The sequence below is a fragment of the Gallinula chloropus genome (genome assembly GCF_964237585.1).
Source record: "Gallinula chloropus genome assembly, chromosome: 4".
NCBI classification, from domain to species: Eukaryota; Metazoa; Chordata; class Aves; order Gruiformes; family Rallidae; genus Gallinula; species Gallinula chloropus.
In genome coordinates, this window is record NC_140088.1 from 11759436 (window position 1) to 11775863 (window position 16428).

Below are 16428 nucleotides of genomic sequence, written 5' to 3' on the forward strand. Positions count from 1 at the left end.
AAATTACGTATTTCAGTGAACCCTTCAGAAATGGAAATAGTGGGTTGGCTGAGTTTGATTACCTGCTATTCATTATAACCACCGTATTAAATAGAGGAGATAAAATCTACTAAACTAGATTAAATCTACAGGTAATCATATTACACAATGCAAGCAGTCTCTGAGAAATCTTATAACTAGCTATGGGGAAGCATAAATACAGACACTTGAAAAATAAATTCAGTGTGAGTTCATGGAAGAAAGCTGCAGAAATCATACATGAGCCACAGCAGCTTTTGGCTTTTGTGACATTGTACTGGATATTTCCATACAACTTATTTAAGCTTGTGCTAATTCTGTAATCCATGTTCCGGGATATGGAAGCTGTTAGGGAAATCCTTCAGCTGTCCCCTATTTCTAGAGCAAAGTGAGACCACAGTGTGTATAATTCTGCCCTGACACAAAATGCTTGCTGATGGACCTTTCCTAGGTGGGGTGCCTTCTAAAACTACTGTTCAAGGACGTGTATCATTCTTTGATTGTTACCTTCTTTAAGGAGAGTAAGTTGGAGGGGGGGAAGCTAAAATTGATTGCTAACAATGTGCATGTTTTCCTTTCTCTTCTGTTAAATTTGTTTGATGTTTTACTCTACAACGAATTTTTACCAGTTTCTGGGGGTACTTTTCATCTTAAAAGCTAGGAGTGCTCTGTGGTTGGAAACGGTAGACTTCTTGATAAAGAGACAACTGATGCTTTGGAGACATTCTTAAAGAATAGTAGATATGAGAAAGCTGTAACTTAAGTTAGTACATAGAGTAACTGAATGCACGTACTACCTTCAAATACAATCTAGTCCACCACATGTGTGAAATTTGTAAATTTTCTTGCAGTGTAAACATGTTTCTACAGAGTTTAATGAGGGATATGTTCCTATTGGATATGTTTGATCTACCAATACTTAAAGATAGCCTACAGGAAAGTGGGAGAGGGACTGTTCTTCAGGGAGTGTAGTGATATGACAAGGGATAATGGCTTCAAGCTGAAAGAGGATACATTTAGATTAGACATTAGGAAGAAATTCTTTACTATGAGGGTGTTGAGGAACTAGAACAGGTTGCCCAGAGGTTGTTGAAACCCCATCCCTGACAGTGTTCAAGGCCAGGTTGGATGGGGCTTTGGGCAACCTGGTCTAGTAGAGGTTTGTGGGACTAGTGTCCCTGCCCATGGTAGGGGGATTGGAACTAGATGATCTTTGAGGTCCCTTCCAGCCCAAACCATTGTATGATCTGTGAGCATACCTAGTATCCAGCTATTAAGTAAAATGAGTAGCTGTTCATAGGGTAAAATCTGTAAAGTTAATATACTCAGATTTAAGTGTCTGTTCAAAGCTTGAGATGAAGTTGAAGTATATTGTCAGAGGTCTCTCTATATTGGTTTTGCTTTTCTGAGGATGCTGCTTGTCATGTTAAAAATAAACAAATAAAATCATTCAAATGGTCCTATTGAAACACATTCAGGTGCAATAGTCTTGCAGTAATCCTAGAGTTCTGAAGAACACATTTGCTTTGCTGTTAATTTCAGTAAATGTTGTGAAGTAACCATTTCAAATTAATCTTGAATCTACATTTAATATAAATTGTATATTAACAAAAACACAAGAGTTCCAGAGCTTGCTGCAGGGGCTTTTTTGTTTGTTTCTATACTAGTAGTAGAAGGCTGCTTTTCCTCAGTTCATCCATATGTACTTGTATTTCAGTCTTCCTTTCTAACCTTTTAGAGTGACAGTGAAGATAGATGCATCATCTGATTCACTGACCTATGCTTGTAGGGTTAGAACAGATAATGGTTTCTTTCACACAAAAATCACACCACCTTAATGTGTGTGGCATTAGTGAGATCAGGATTATGTTGATTACTTTGGAGTGTGGAGACAAGAAGAGGGGAATTGAATCAGAGTACCACCACCCTGTTTTCGCTGTCTAAAGAGAAATAGAATTTATTTATTGCTTTAAATGGTCTACCATGCTTTTTTTCATGTTTATTTTCCCATATTTTTTAGATTTGTAAACAGTTGTTCAGTGTTTGTCAATCTCTTCTGGTGTTGCCTGCAGCTATTTGTTTGCTCTTGATTTATTGTAGCAGAGCCTTTCAATCTCAGTCTGTAAGTAAGCATTGGTATAAAAGTATGAAAGCACACACATACTTTAGCTTCCAGACACTTTAATTACCTGCATCTTGTTCACAAAGGGAAACAAACTCAGTGGGTAGCTGCAATAAATCAATAGCTGAAAGAAAAAGGCAGTTTGAGAAATGCTGCCATTGTACAAATTTAAAATGGAGCAAGAGAATGAAGTGTAGTGGAAAAGGATGGAGGGTAAATAAAAAAGTAAAATGTTGGGGCCCAGTTCAGCAAGACATTTATGTATATTAAATGAAATTTTTTAGTGCTTTAAGTTACCTTACAAGGGTCTCAATTTCACTTGATTTTCAAATTACTGTTCACATGCTTCAAGATTCAAAAAATTAAATATTACTCATGTATTACCTTCCATTTCATGCTATCAAAATGCTTTGCAAACCAAATTGACATAAAAATAAGTGGATGTGGCTTCTGCCCCTGAATTGCTGTTGAACAGCATATGGGGACAGTAGTGAACACCTTGGCAAGAGACCATACTGTCTGTTCAGATAATTGAAGCTGTAGGGAATATTTGCAAAGGTTTAAGAAAGTGTCTGTTTATTTTGTGGGTTCTCAAGAATGTGTGTTGGCTGATGCCATTGCAAAAGAGGACTTAACTGCTGGACTTAACTGCTGCGAGAGCGAGCATTAAAACCCCCTGGTTGTTGCAGATGGGCAGAGAACTGATTTCCAGAAGCACTATTGGCATTGGAAGTGTGACAAGGGTGCCATCTGCCTCACTGTTCATAAAACATTGCACAGGATTTTGTCCCATGGAGGTATTTGGTCACACCTAAACTGCCTTGGTAGTGGTTTAATATGTAAATTTGTTAAGATTGGTATTTAAAGTTAACTTGTTGCCTTCACGTTTTTTTAAAGCAGTTTAAAAAATGGGAGGGTAGATTGAATTTCAAAATAAATGAATTCAAAAAATTACTCTCTGAACTACTACTGGATAGGTAGGATAAAAATGGGACCTGCTGATACATAAAATGTCCTTTGGATTTGAATAAGACACACAACATGGGCATTCTCCCAGGTCTAATAGTGGTAGTACTGGTAACCATATTGTTATGAACTTAAATCTTCAGTTCAGAATATTCAGAGTATACATACTTGTAAAGATTATCATTTTCCCACTTTTAAATCTTAGGCTGAGTGCTACCTGAAATGTATATGTTGCTTGCTGTATTTCGTTTTAGTTGTCTACAGAAAATAATTCAAGGGGAAAAAAAAATTGGCTTTTAAAATCTTCCCTTTGTAGTAATTATTACATTTCCAGCAGTAAGATGGAAGAAAGGTTGGATATGTGGCATGTCCTGAGTAAATGTGTTGTCAGTAGCGATACTGGGCTTTGGTGTTGTGGAACAGGCAGAATTTAAATTACTGGCTTCACTTAAAATAATGTATGATGGTAAACTGGGATTGCAGCCGGTGGCCCACTTGTTTCAGTTCCTGTTTGGCCTCTCCTGTAGTCATCCCCTGTACTTACCCACAGATGTGTTTCTGGGGATTTTGTTGTTTCAGTTGGGTTTTTGTGTGTTGGGCTTTTTTAATTACTTCATAATCTGAGATGGTCACAGTCTAACAGCCTTTTTAGAGGCTTATATTGCGACCGGGATGTTATCACGCCACATGTGTATGTGAAAGTTCTTGTCGAAGTGTGCCCATCTGAAAGCTTGAGTCATAACAATACAGAATAATTTGCTCACTGCTGTTCAGTAAGAGTCTCTTCTTGCATCTGCTGTTTACAATTTTCTTTAGTCTCATCTACTATATTTTACGTCGTTGTTTCAGTACAAAATGAAGGAAAGAGCATGTTTTTTTTTAAGTCACTTCTTTAAAAGCTCCAGTAAAAACTCAGTCCTCTTAAGACTGTAGGATCTGTAGTCATTGGGCAGTTTGCTTCAGAACCTGAAGTCTGTCAAGTTACCTTAGCAAACCTCCACAGAGAGAACTATTTCTTAATACGGTACTTCTTGTGAGAGTTACTGAGTAACAAATTCAAACTTTAATTTTCCAGAGCCTCTTCCTGCCCCTCAGGACACTTGCTGTGAAGTTCAAACATTGTTTTCAGGCTGGTGAGGTAATTCCTAGTGTACTCTCTGCATGCGGATGCACATCTGTTAACTTGTACAGGAATTATGCCAAATTCCACATATTAAAATAAGAATACTTTTGTGGTATTGATTTTAACTGGTTCTCCATAGCTGTGGATGTTGAAGTGACCAGAATGTGATAAAAGCAGTATCTCAAGCCACCCACATAGATAGTCACTGTGATCTGTACCTTGAGCCTTGATTTCTAAACTAGATTGAAGTGGGATTTTCTGAAGTGTGCGTAAATGCCTGCAAGTCTATTTAAAGTATCCTGTCAGCAAAGTCTGTGTAGGCTGCTGCCTTCCTTTTAAGGAAAAGATTGTTAAGAAGGTGGAAACTGTAGGTGATCCAGACTAATACAGAAGGGCACATGCTATGGTGAGCTGGTCACCAAACTGAAAACATATACACAAGTCAAATTTGCCACATTTGACTGGAAATATGTCAAGAGTCCAAATGAAGCTGACTGTCAGTATTCAGGAAAAAGGAGGTGGGAAAAGTTTGAAAGTTGGCTGCTTTGCAATGTGGAAGAGTAAAAGGCAATTCCAACAAAACCTGGAAGTTCAGTCGTCATTCTGGAAGTGAATATGTGTTTAATAAGATTCCTTTCCAAATATTTACAGTTAAACAGAAGTTTTTTCTCTGGCTATAATATGAAATCTGCCATTCTTTCCACTGTTAACTGCATCTGTCTATGTAACTGTGCCAACATGAGTAGTTGCTTTGCTATCAGTACCTTAAACTATATTGCTGTAGCAAATGAAGAATAATTTAAGCAAGCTAGTAGTTTCAAACTTCAATACTTCTATCTTTCAAGTTTTTAAAAAAATGATAGGAATGAGAAATAAGTTTGTCAAGAAACTTAAGATACTGTAATGCATATTGTGTGATGGCAGGTGAAATGTTCAAATAGGAATAAAACCTGTTTTTTAAGATATATTCTGTGAAAAATATAATGGAAAAATAGGTGCAAAACTTAAAGGCAAAGCACTCTGCCTTTAAGCAGCAGCTGGTTATTAGCACACACAGTGATATGTTTGGAAAACATACCGTCTCTCACTTCAGACATATAAAACATTATCATGAAAACAAAATTTTACTTCATTGCAAGGCAAAGTGTTTTGTTTTGTTGGGTTTTTTTTTTTTTAGTTTTTTGAAGACACCAGAAAAACTGTCTTACCTACTCTTTTATTTTGTGAAGATACCACATCTGAATTTTGGGAAGATAAAAATCTGAATTTCCAGGATAACTTATTTTTTTAGTATTTTATTTTTGTGTTACTATTCAGCAGATAAAGATAGCTTGCTTGTAAAAAGAAAAAATATTCAAAACTTTATTTTGAATAATATATGAATGTCTTAATTAAGAGATACGTATTTCATATGTTTTTATCTGGAAAGCAATGAAAGTGAGGCTTGCAACTTGTTATGGACAGTGATGCAGTTGATGTTGATATAAGCAGACATGGAAATTGTTATTTGAACTATTGGGAAAGGCTCTGGGAAATCCAATGTGTGCTTAGACTTAGGAGTAGTTTGCCTCTGTAATATCTGAAAGCTGCTTTTCTTTGTGTTTTCCAATTTGATATCAAAACAAGTGAGGGATGAGCCTAAAGAAACAGAAGACATTAATTTTGGATTAAACTGCTGTGTGTTTAGGGACACTGAAATTCCCTTGTCCTATTCAGCAAGCAGAGAAGGTGGGAACTGCTTCTCCCTGATTTCAGATCCTCAGACTGCAGATAGTAAGAAAGCAGCAATGTCAAAGGAAAGAGGAAATGTAGGGAATGCAATTCTGAGACACCAAGCCTTACCACTCACTTTGACACCTGGCAAGCCTTGACCAGCAATTTGGGATTTAAACCTGCCCAGTTGTAGCTGCTTTTGTTTTCTTTTCAGTGAGGCTAGAGGTTTTCCACTGCAAACATATCTTTTTCTTTTTTTTCTTTTTTTCTCTACCTAAAATTCATCCTGGAAGTGATTACGTAAGTTTGGGTTCTTATTAGGACTGTATTCTCAGAGCACCTCTTTGTATAATATATAGCTGAGTTCTGAGAACCATGGAAAGTATGAAGGTTGCAGGAGGGAGCAGTTGGACAGTCACAGTGGAAGGCTCAAAGTTCTACAGTTAATATGGGCTCCACATTAAATTAGTGCTTAGTTGAAACTACTGTGAGGAAACATGAAATAGTACAAATTTTGGTATTCAAACTCAAAGCTGGAGTTGCTAGACAGCAAAACTCACAACCATCACATGAAACAAACTGGAAATAGTTTTTCCTGAAGTCTGTGTGATATACTAAGAAAGTTTCCTTATTCTTTAATACCTAAATAGGTCAGAATGTATCAATTTGCTCGATCTTACTTAATTCTTACATAATTCTTTCCTACCTTCATATAAATGTGAAGGTAGGAAAGCTGCTTTGTAAAAGATTGGAAGTTGCTTGCCAGGACCATACTTTGATCAGGCCATGTGGTCCTATAAGCAGAGCAGCTCAAACTACCTCTTAGAGTGGCAGAACAGCAATAATACAATCTTCTGCCGTCATAAGGGTTGAGGTGTGTTATTTATCGAATTTGTGTTATTATTATTTTTGAGGTGTGTTATGAGGGTGTGTTATTTAGTGTCCTTTCCCCTGCTTCATCCCTATTTCCTCACTCTGATAAGAAAACAGGGAGAGTAAGATTTTGAAAAGTGTGCAAGAACAACTGTAAGGTTGTTCTTGTGACAGAAGAAAAGAGAAATCTTTTCTTGACTTTTGCTTTGGAATGCTGCAGATGAGAACAGCAAACAAGAGTGAGTCCTTGTAGATTGTTGTCTTGTTGATGTTGTCTTTTATTTGAGGCTTTCTACTTGACTATGACATTTGCAAAAAAAGAAATCTGTCTTGGGTTTCCTCCAAGTTCTGATGCATTTCCACAAGTTACTCATGATTACTCTCTGAATAGTAAAACTCCAGATATGCTGTGGAATTGAGTGGTAAATGGACAAAGAAACAAAAAGGTCGGTCTTTTCGATGGTCAGAAGCCAGAGATCATCAGCCTAGCTGGTAGTCACAGCTTGCTAGGGTTGTCTACGTGACCATCAGAATTTTAGTCAATGAGCATTTGCAAGTTTATGAAGTAGTTATTTCCTTGGTGGCTGAGAGTGAAGGGACTTGTGGAATGAGAATTAGATTTAATTGCACAAAGAGAGGTCTGGAGGGGAAAGATGGCTTTTCAATATGTAACTCTGGAGACCTGCAAACTATAGAGGAGTAATTATCTCTGTCACAGTCTGTTCATAACCTACTTTCTTTCCTTAAGAGCCGTCTTGGAAAAAAAAAAAAAAAAGCATTTCTAACACAAATGCTAATACATAATTGCATGTATTTCCTAATAAAATATCTCTGATATTAAATAGCGTTTTTAATTAAAACATGCTGCTGCTTTTAAGTTTGCTCTGTTTATTCTGATTTAATCAAAATCAGTTTAGGAAACTCCTAGCTGCTTTTAGACTTAGTCTTGCTCTGAAAAGAAGAGTTTTGCTTCAGGGCAATGTTTCTACAAGAAGGTAGGAATCATTAAATTTTAGATACAGTGACCTTGAAATCACATCACACTACCATGGTATTGCTCTTTATTTCATTTGCACTGTTGGTTTTTGTTTTGGTTTGGTTTGGTTTTTTTCCTCTCAAGACCTGGTAACAGAACAGTAAATAATGTTAAGGTTGCCTAATTTAATCTGTAGAGTGCCCAGGAAAAAACCTAACTTGCTATAATATGAACAGTTGCGGCAGCCACTGCCTGCTTCAAGACTTTGTACTTTCTAATTTTTCCCTTCAGTAGTTATTTTAGTCATTCAGCACTAGAAATACGCAGCAATATAACCAGAAACTGTGAGGCAATCATACCATTTGTTGTAAGATTCCTAATTGCCTAGAGGTTGAGTTATAACATGTACAGATCCAAATCTATCTAAAGAACATCCAAACCAAACACAGGTAGCCAGAATCAAGATTTCAAGGACAGACATTGCTTTTCAAATATGTTTTTTCAAATCTGATAAATAAAAGGTCATGATGCAGTGGTTTAGAGCTGTTGCTCAAAGCCAGATGTTTTAGGGTAGGTATGTAGGGAATTAATTTTCCAGTACTTCCATTTCCATTACAGTATAGATAATTTAGAAAGCTGAAAAAGTTTTTAAAAATATATTCTGGAGTGCAGGTGAGATGAAGCTGAACTGTGACATCAGTCTCCCTTAGCTGTCTCTGTGAAGAGTTGTATTGATTTTCTGCTTAAGATGCTAGACGTGTGTGTTACTGACTTCTAGCTGAGGTCTGGAATTCAATTCTGTTTTTCTCTGTGTTCCAAATGATGAGAACAGTGATTTTCCTGACTCTGTCACAACACTCTCTAAAGCTAATTCTGACCTGAATATTTCTGCCTTTTATTTTCTGATCTGCTTTTGAAACAGAGTATTTCGCTGAAATGTGTGCCTTTCAAACTTTTAACAGCCTCTTTGAAATGTAATACTGTAATTTATTTTTATTTACAATGCAAAGTGGTTAATAATGTCTTCACTCCCAGAAGAAATGATGCTATTTCTGACCTGGTAACTTTTGGTTATATGTTAATCTAATGTTTAAAAAAACCCAAACTTGTAATGCCATTGTCATAAATTGCTGTAGCCGACTCTTCACACGCTCTTTCTTATTTTTACCAATAACTCTATGTTCCTTTAAAAAATAAATAAAAATTTAGAAAGCTATTTTGTTTGCATCTGACACATAGAAATACCATATGGCGTGCCATCTATTGATGGGTTCCAAATAAATGTGCTTCGTCCACACTCTTACAGCTTCGTATTTTGAAGGCGTAATGTTCTGTTACACAAAAAGAAAAGCCCCAAAGCAAACAAACCCCACCTAAAATTGAAGCATAACTTAAATATTGTCTTGTGTTTTATTAAGGTTGATAATGATTGTGGAAGATTATAGCAAACATGTCTGAATGACTTGTCAGAGAGGGAATGTGGCTAGGAGTGTGTAATTGCTTCCAATTTGCAGATTTAAGAAAAGAATTTTTACATGTTTGCAAGGTAACACCCACTCAGTAGCTTGTGTGGAAGTGCTCTAGTTTGCAGAGCAACATAATGAGCAGCTAGTGAGGATGGCTTTCCCAGCTGCCAAAGGGTTTCACAGAGTTGTAATGACTGCCATACTACTGTCAAGCTGTCATGGACTAAATGAAGGTTTTAAAGCATGTTGGGTGTGTTTGTGGGTAGCTGTGGGGTGGCTTTTTTTTTTTTTGAATGTTCTAGAAATGCTAGCTTTTTCCTAAAATATCAGGATGCAGAAGGTGAAATGCAACAAGATCTGTTTGGCTGTGTGCAATAATTATGAGTGTGAAACCTAAATGGTAGAACTGCAGCCTTTCCTAAGAGGGTCACACCAGCTACCTTGAGACTGAATTTCTACTTAAGTAGCTGAGATATCCCCGATAAGCCCTTCTGTAGTAGAAGAGCCCTCTCAGCCTGTCACAGACATACTGTGAGAAACAGTGTAGAACTGTATAGAACTGTGTAGAAACAGTCTTCTAATTAAGATGTTTTTATAGTTGACCACTACTAGGCATTTTCAAGAGTTAACAAACTTTAGGCACTAAAGGAGATCTTGATTTGCTGAAGCACAGAGCAGTAACAGCTCCAGTGGAAGACAGAGATACTGTTAATTGATTATTAAAAGTGCTATACATAGAAGTTTGGAGAATTAGATTTTGGATATGTCAAATCAGACAAAACAATTTATGAAGATACTGAGAGTTGACATGCGGCACTTAAATATCATATCTGTAAAATTCGGTATTTTCATTTTGAAATGACATGTAGATGACTTTAAAGGAGTGAGAATTTTACTGGGTTGAAGTTTAAGGCTATACATTTCATAATTGTTTATTCATGAGATTCTGAAAAGGGGAGAATAGTGTTTGATGACATAATTGTTCTCTCTGGTGTTTCCTGCTTTGTTTTCCTACGCTACTAGTGTTAATTCTGTCTGTGGCTTATGTATAGTATACACTATTATTTTTTAATACATAGAAGGGGAATAATCCACAGACATAAAACTTGAGCCACTCTTAGACAGCATTTTTTTGGTACTGTTTTGTAGAAAATATTTGAAACTTGGTCCTATGGAATGCTGTAGAGTCTGCTAAATTGATCACTGGGGTTGGCAGAAAACGTGCGAATAAGTATTGGGATGAATTCAGAGAAAGTAGGGACATAAGTCTGTGGTCTTCCTGCCCATGTAATTTAGGAATTTGTTTCCCACCCAGTGATGTGTAAACTTGCAATAAAAGCAGAACCTGTATGTACTATGTAAGTATAGATAGGATGCCTGTTACCTCTGGTTTATAGATATGGTTATGTTTGAGTTCATAGGCCATTGAGCAATCAGTGAATCCAGAACACCAATCTCAATTATTAGTAATACCTAGCCTTTGAATTTCAGGTGTTCTAATATAATTTTGTTGCTACATTTCTGAAACTGCATAGAACTTCTCTGTTCTGTTCCATTTGACATGCAACTCTGACTTGCATACTGCATCAGACAGGTTCTCAGTGCTGTAGCTGCTGATCAGGAGACTTCTGGCAGTCTTTATTATGTTCTTGTCAATAGTGTGGTCAATATATTGAGTCAAGCTATGCTTTTTATTCTGAAGTAACTCCTTAAAAACAATCATCTGCCATGTGAAATGTTAGGATCTGATTTTTTTAAGCTTTTTTTTACCTTTTAAATTTTCATTGGAAATTATTTTTCTGCAAATCAAATTAAATTCTCATAAGGATGCTTGGACTTTTATATGCACCAACATACACTGAACTGAAAATGTGTGAGTCTGGGTTACTGAAAAAACTGCCCATATTAATCTGAATATGCTACTCAATTCCAAAGTATATTATTAAAAAAATATTAATATTTTAAGTTTATGTAATGATGAGGTATTACGTGAATGTTTACTTACTGTATAACTGTCCCCCTGAGTGCAGAAATGTATGCAGCGTGCGTCTTGGGAGTGGGAAGCTTGTTAGTTTTCTTGATTTATTTCAGTTAAAGGAGGTGCACGAAAATAGGCAACCTCACTATTGAAGTGTTGATTATTTTAAAAGTCGTCTTTAACTCCTAGCATCTACAAGCAGATAAGAGTGGCTTTTCCAATAATACTCTTTTTTTGGAGGGCCATATGAATAAAAGGATTTTTGGAAATAAAGAGAGTTTAAGGAGAAAAATAAATGACACACCAGTATTAGTAGATTGTGTGGTACAATGATTCTAAAAAATACTTCATTCGCAGAAAGCGGAAATGTATATGGAGTGACTTCCTATACAGCAATAGATAAATTAACATACAAATAAAATACATGGTGTGACTTTAGAAAGTGCCTGAAACTGCTTGTAAAACTTTCATGGAGGTTAAAAGTTACACTAATGAAAAGAACATGTGTTTGTTTACAGAAATAGTCAGTAATGTGGGAAGCCAGATTTTCTGGTGTTTAAAAGTCATCTTTAGCGTAGCTGGGAAATCATGATGCTGTGATAAGGATATACTAATTGGAGTGACTTATTTTACTGCCTTTTTTCCCCCACACCAAGAGCACAGATGACTTGCATTAATGACTTTGTAGGTTTTAAAATATATTTTGTTTATTAAAAAATAAGATCATTCTGATTTATGGTCTTTGTTTGTGGTACCTAGTATTTTGGGGAGATGATCAATCTTTAGTTCCTTAATTCTTAACTTTAAAAATTTTACAGACCAATATCTGATTTGGCAGGTTTACTTTCACAATGCAGTAAGTGCATATACTAAAGAAAGGAATATGTAAATGCATAATATATATATACATATATTCCACTCTAATTGGCAATTAGGAAATTAATTACATAGATGATGGCAGTGTGACCTGCATGTAATGCTGTGAAAAGACTGGAGAAACGTGTTCTTTCAATCACCAACATGAAAATCAGTCTGAAATAGCAGTTTGCTTTTTTAAAAAGGTGCATAAATGGACTTATGTGGATGTTTCTTTTATATGTATTCATAAGTCTAAAATGATGAGAAAGAAATGAGTAAGAGTCTGTATATGAGGAATGTCTACTAACTAGTGTCGGGAAAAGAGAACAGTAAGCTGGTTGTAAAAATGCAGATGGAAAGACCTTAATTTTAGTTCTGTTCTTTACAGGGTGTTTGTAACTTAAGATGATGATGGTAAAAATATATCTGATCTTGAGCAGTATAATGCTTCTTTGGCATTGTACCATCATTCTGACAATAAGGAATATGTTTTTTTGGTATGACATGCAGGAAAGGGAAAGTGTTACACCATCTGAATCAGTGACATGTACGGGACATTATAGTAAATAAACCAGCAAAACAACTATTGACACTGTGAGCCGATTGGTACAGCCCAGTGAGACATTAAGCCCATTTCAGTTCTATATTTTTTTGTTTTATTTGTTCAGTGACGAACAAGAAACCAGCTCAAGCGTCTATTACGAAGGTGAAGCAATTTGAAGGCTCTACATCTTTTGTGAGGAGAACACAGTGGATGCTTGAGCAGCTTCGCCAGGTCAATGGTATAGATGCTAATCGGGTGAGTTCTAGAAAATGAAAAACAAACAGTTAAATGAAAAACAAATCAGTTATTTTTTTCACTGTTAAAAAGGCATCTGGAATGATAAAATACAGGCTTAAGTACAGATTCTCAAAAATATAACTCACACAGTGGGATATGTGAAATAGATTTTAATGGGAAGGGTGGGAGGAAGCCAAAGCTCATAATCATTTGGCATTTTTTCTTCTATCTTTCCCTGCTTTTCTTGCTTCTCTCTCCTCCTTGTAAAGAGAAAAACAAGAGCCTTGTTTGCCTTGTCTTTAACTACAAGCCTCTTGGGGTCCATTTTGGCATGCAGCTGTGTTGTAGGATAGAGCAGTAAGTAGATGCAAGGACAGGATAGGTTATTTAGCTTGAGGTTTATGAAATATTGTGAACTTTGTGTTTTTCTGAGAACCTTCTACTTATCTTTTCTTAGAAAAGGTGGTGCTGTGGTTTAGTTGCCAATGGCACATGAATGCTAATATAAACAAAACCTCCACAAAACAGTTTTTGCATTCCTTTACTGTGAATATACAGCCCACCTTGAGCTGTCTTGAGATGAAGTTGGATGAACTTGTAATAAGCTAATGAACACAAATCTTCAATATTAAACCAGCAGAATTAGAAGTTAGGAAAGTGGTTCATACTACGTGATCACAGAGTGACTTCTTGTGTTCATTGTACAGAAAAATATGTTTGTGAGTCACCCCCTTGATTTATTCAAAGCTGTGCTCTGGTCAGTCATCTATGCATCTTAGCAAATTCTGTTACTGCCCAGCACAGTCTTTAGTACAAAAACACAAGCCCGTTGGATGCTGTCCTATGAATTGCAAGGGGTGGAATTATATTTTCTTTGGTTAAACAGACAATGAAAACAAAAGTAATGACAAGTAGATAAGGGATATGAGGTCTAGGCCCTTTCCCATCATCTGCTGTAAATAACAGATAACTTGGGATAGTCTCAGATTGAAAGTCTTGTCAAGTTCTTGATCTTAGACCTGTTCCTTTTAAACTTACATTCCCGTGATTCCTGGTGTCACTATTTCAAAATAGCATTTACAAGAATAATTATAAAATTAATTTAGCAAATACTGCTGATTTCTTCCATAAAATCCATGGCATAAAACTGGCCTTTGATTTTTTCATTTTTTTCTGAGTGCTCTTTTGTTCGCATTATCCAGAGCCCTAAGCAAAACTTCATGATGATGCTTTAAACACAATAACTAACACTTCCTATTTGTTTCCTCCTTTGGTTGAGCATTCAGAGCAAAACTGTATCTTCTGTAATACAGCGTGAAAGTAGGTTTTTCTGCTGTGAGGCCCAGATCATTGCATAAGTAACTATATATCTGTAGATAATAAGGATTTCTTATTAAATTCCAACTTGAATTTTTGGTCTGTTTTTCCTTTAAGGTATTTTTGTCTTAACTGAATAGTCCTTATTAAAAATATCTGCAAGGGATCTGCTTTTTCTAACATAATACCTTTTAAAAAAGAATAGATCTATTTCTTTCTCCAAATCATGTATAAAACTGAAATAATTGTAGTGTTTCTTTTTTTTTCTTCTAGGATTCCCCAGAATTTGATTTACTATTTGAAAATGCCTTTGACCAATGGGTAGCAAGCACAGCTTCAGAAAAATGCACATTCTTTCAGGTTCTACATAACACTTGTCAGCGATACCTTACAGACAAGAAGCCAGAATTTATCAACTGCCAATCTAAAATTATGGCAGGTAAGTCAATCGCAGCTGGACTGCTTTGTGCAATTGAACATGAAATTATTTGCATGTGAGTTATTAACTTGAAATCATGAGTCTGAATATGCTAACTTTGGACTAGTAAACTCCTAGGTTTCAGCATTTCTCCAAGCAAATACCACTTCACTCTTCTGCACTCTTTGATCTCTTAGTCTGCAATTCTAAAGACAGCATCCCCTACTCACTTTGTCAGAAGTTGTTCTCCTCCCTCCCTCTTTTTAACAACCTTGATTTCAATTTGTACCTCTATTTCCCTTCATCCAGAAACATTTCTGTGTGTCCTAAAACCTTTCCCTTTAAAAGATATCTACATTGTGATTTCTTCACAAGTGTGTCAAAAAGCTATTATTAATAAACTTCCCATGGTTTTTTTTTAATTTACTTTGATTTTGACATGAATCAATTAGTTTATAGAGTTCTGCTGTATTTCATAATTTACATATTTTAAGGTGAATTTTCAGAGTTAGACTAAAAATGACTGGTTAGGTAAAAAAATCTGGTCAGTATGTCAAAGTGGTGTTTATCATCCATTTCCCAAGCAACTAAAACTATTTGTGGGGGAGGATCTTCACATATTTCACAGTGTTCTTTAAGAAAATAAACCCTTTTAGTTGTTTCCTTTGACTAAAACGGATGAAAATAGTCCCTTTTTTGTCTGCTCTAAAACAGAATGCTTTTAGAAACACACCTCCCAGGTTCACAGCTGGAATAAAAAATTGCTTTTCTCAATGAGTTTCCAACAGTTCATGTCTCTAAACTCTCTGAGATAAGTGCAGGCTGTCTTGGGGTTCTGTTCAGTTATTTATTTCCCCCAGTAGCATCAGAGAGCTGTACTCAGTTCTGTTAATTTTCTCTCTAATCTAGACTACATTCCTGTACGCTATTATCAGAACTATACTTTGTGCAGACATCTTTATATGCTCATTTTTCTGGGTGTTATTTTTGTCTTACATTCCTTTTCTCTGAAACATCAAACATAAACTTGAGGAAGAGGGACATCATCTCCAGTTTGGTGTTTATATTTTAGCTACTGACACTGAGGTTGCTAGTAACTTTGAGATAGTAAGTCAGAACTATTCTGTCAATCATCCTTTTCTTTTAGTGTCTTCTCAAACTAAGAAAAAAGGCATAAAACTTTCTTGCAAACTTCCTCTCTCTTTTTTTTTCCCCTTCCACATTGATAGGATTTCCTTTGTTTTGTTTTTGGTGTGGTGGGGAAGAGGGAGGAGCAGTTTCTGCACTGATGGGATAATAGGTCCTCTGCAGTTTTTTCCATTTCATGTGGAAGAAATCTCATATTAAGCCTTTGTTTTCCATCTGTTTGCTAGTGATGCTCACTTCCATCCTTCTTGCTAATGATTTGGTGTTGTTAAAGGACCACACATTACAGCCTGCAAAATTATCTTATTCTCATAATCTTGACCTGTTCAAAATTGAGTTCCTGATTCAGCAGACCCAAATATTAACCTGTATCTTAAGAAAAAAAAATTTAAAAAAACCACTGAGATTCATAAACTTCTGCCTCTTACTTTTTTAACACACCCTAGACCCCGCGGTGTCCTGTGAAGCATACCCACATTCTCGCTATTACAACTTCATAGCTAAAATGGGCTTTACTGAGCCATCCTCCCATACCAGATGGTAACTGTTTCCATACTCCTTGCTTGTCATTGTGAGTGTGCACAGACACAGTCTGTACATGTGTACACACAGTACAGGCTGTGGATGCAGTACAGAGCCAGGGACTAATAAATCTCCTCATGGATACAGTGCT

The 16428-nt window shown here is 36.1% G+C and overlaps 1 protein-coding gene across 1 annotated transcript in view; it reads left to right on the forward strand.

The window, feature by feature from the left end:
* Positions 1-16428, forward strand: part of STXBP6 (syntaxin binding protein 6) — a gene marked incomplete at its 3' end in the record, with an annotated part of 111054 nt that overhangs the window by 69414 nt on the left and 25212 nt on the right. The window contains exons 3-4 of the mRNA XM_084263348.1: positions 12762-12892; positions 14465-14630. Coding sequence (XP_084119474.1) covers positions 12762-12892; positions 14465-14630 — 297 coding nt within the window. The remainder of the gene's footprint in view (positions 1-12761; positions 12893-14464; positions 14631-16428) is intronic.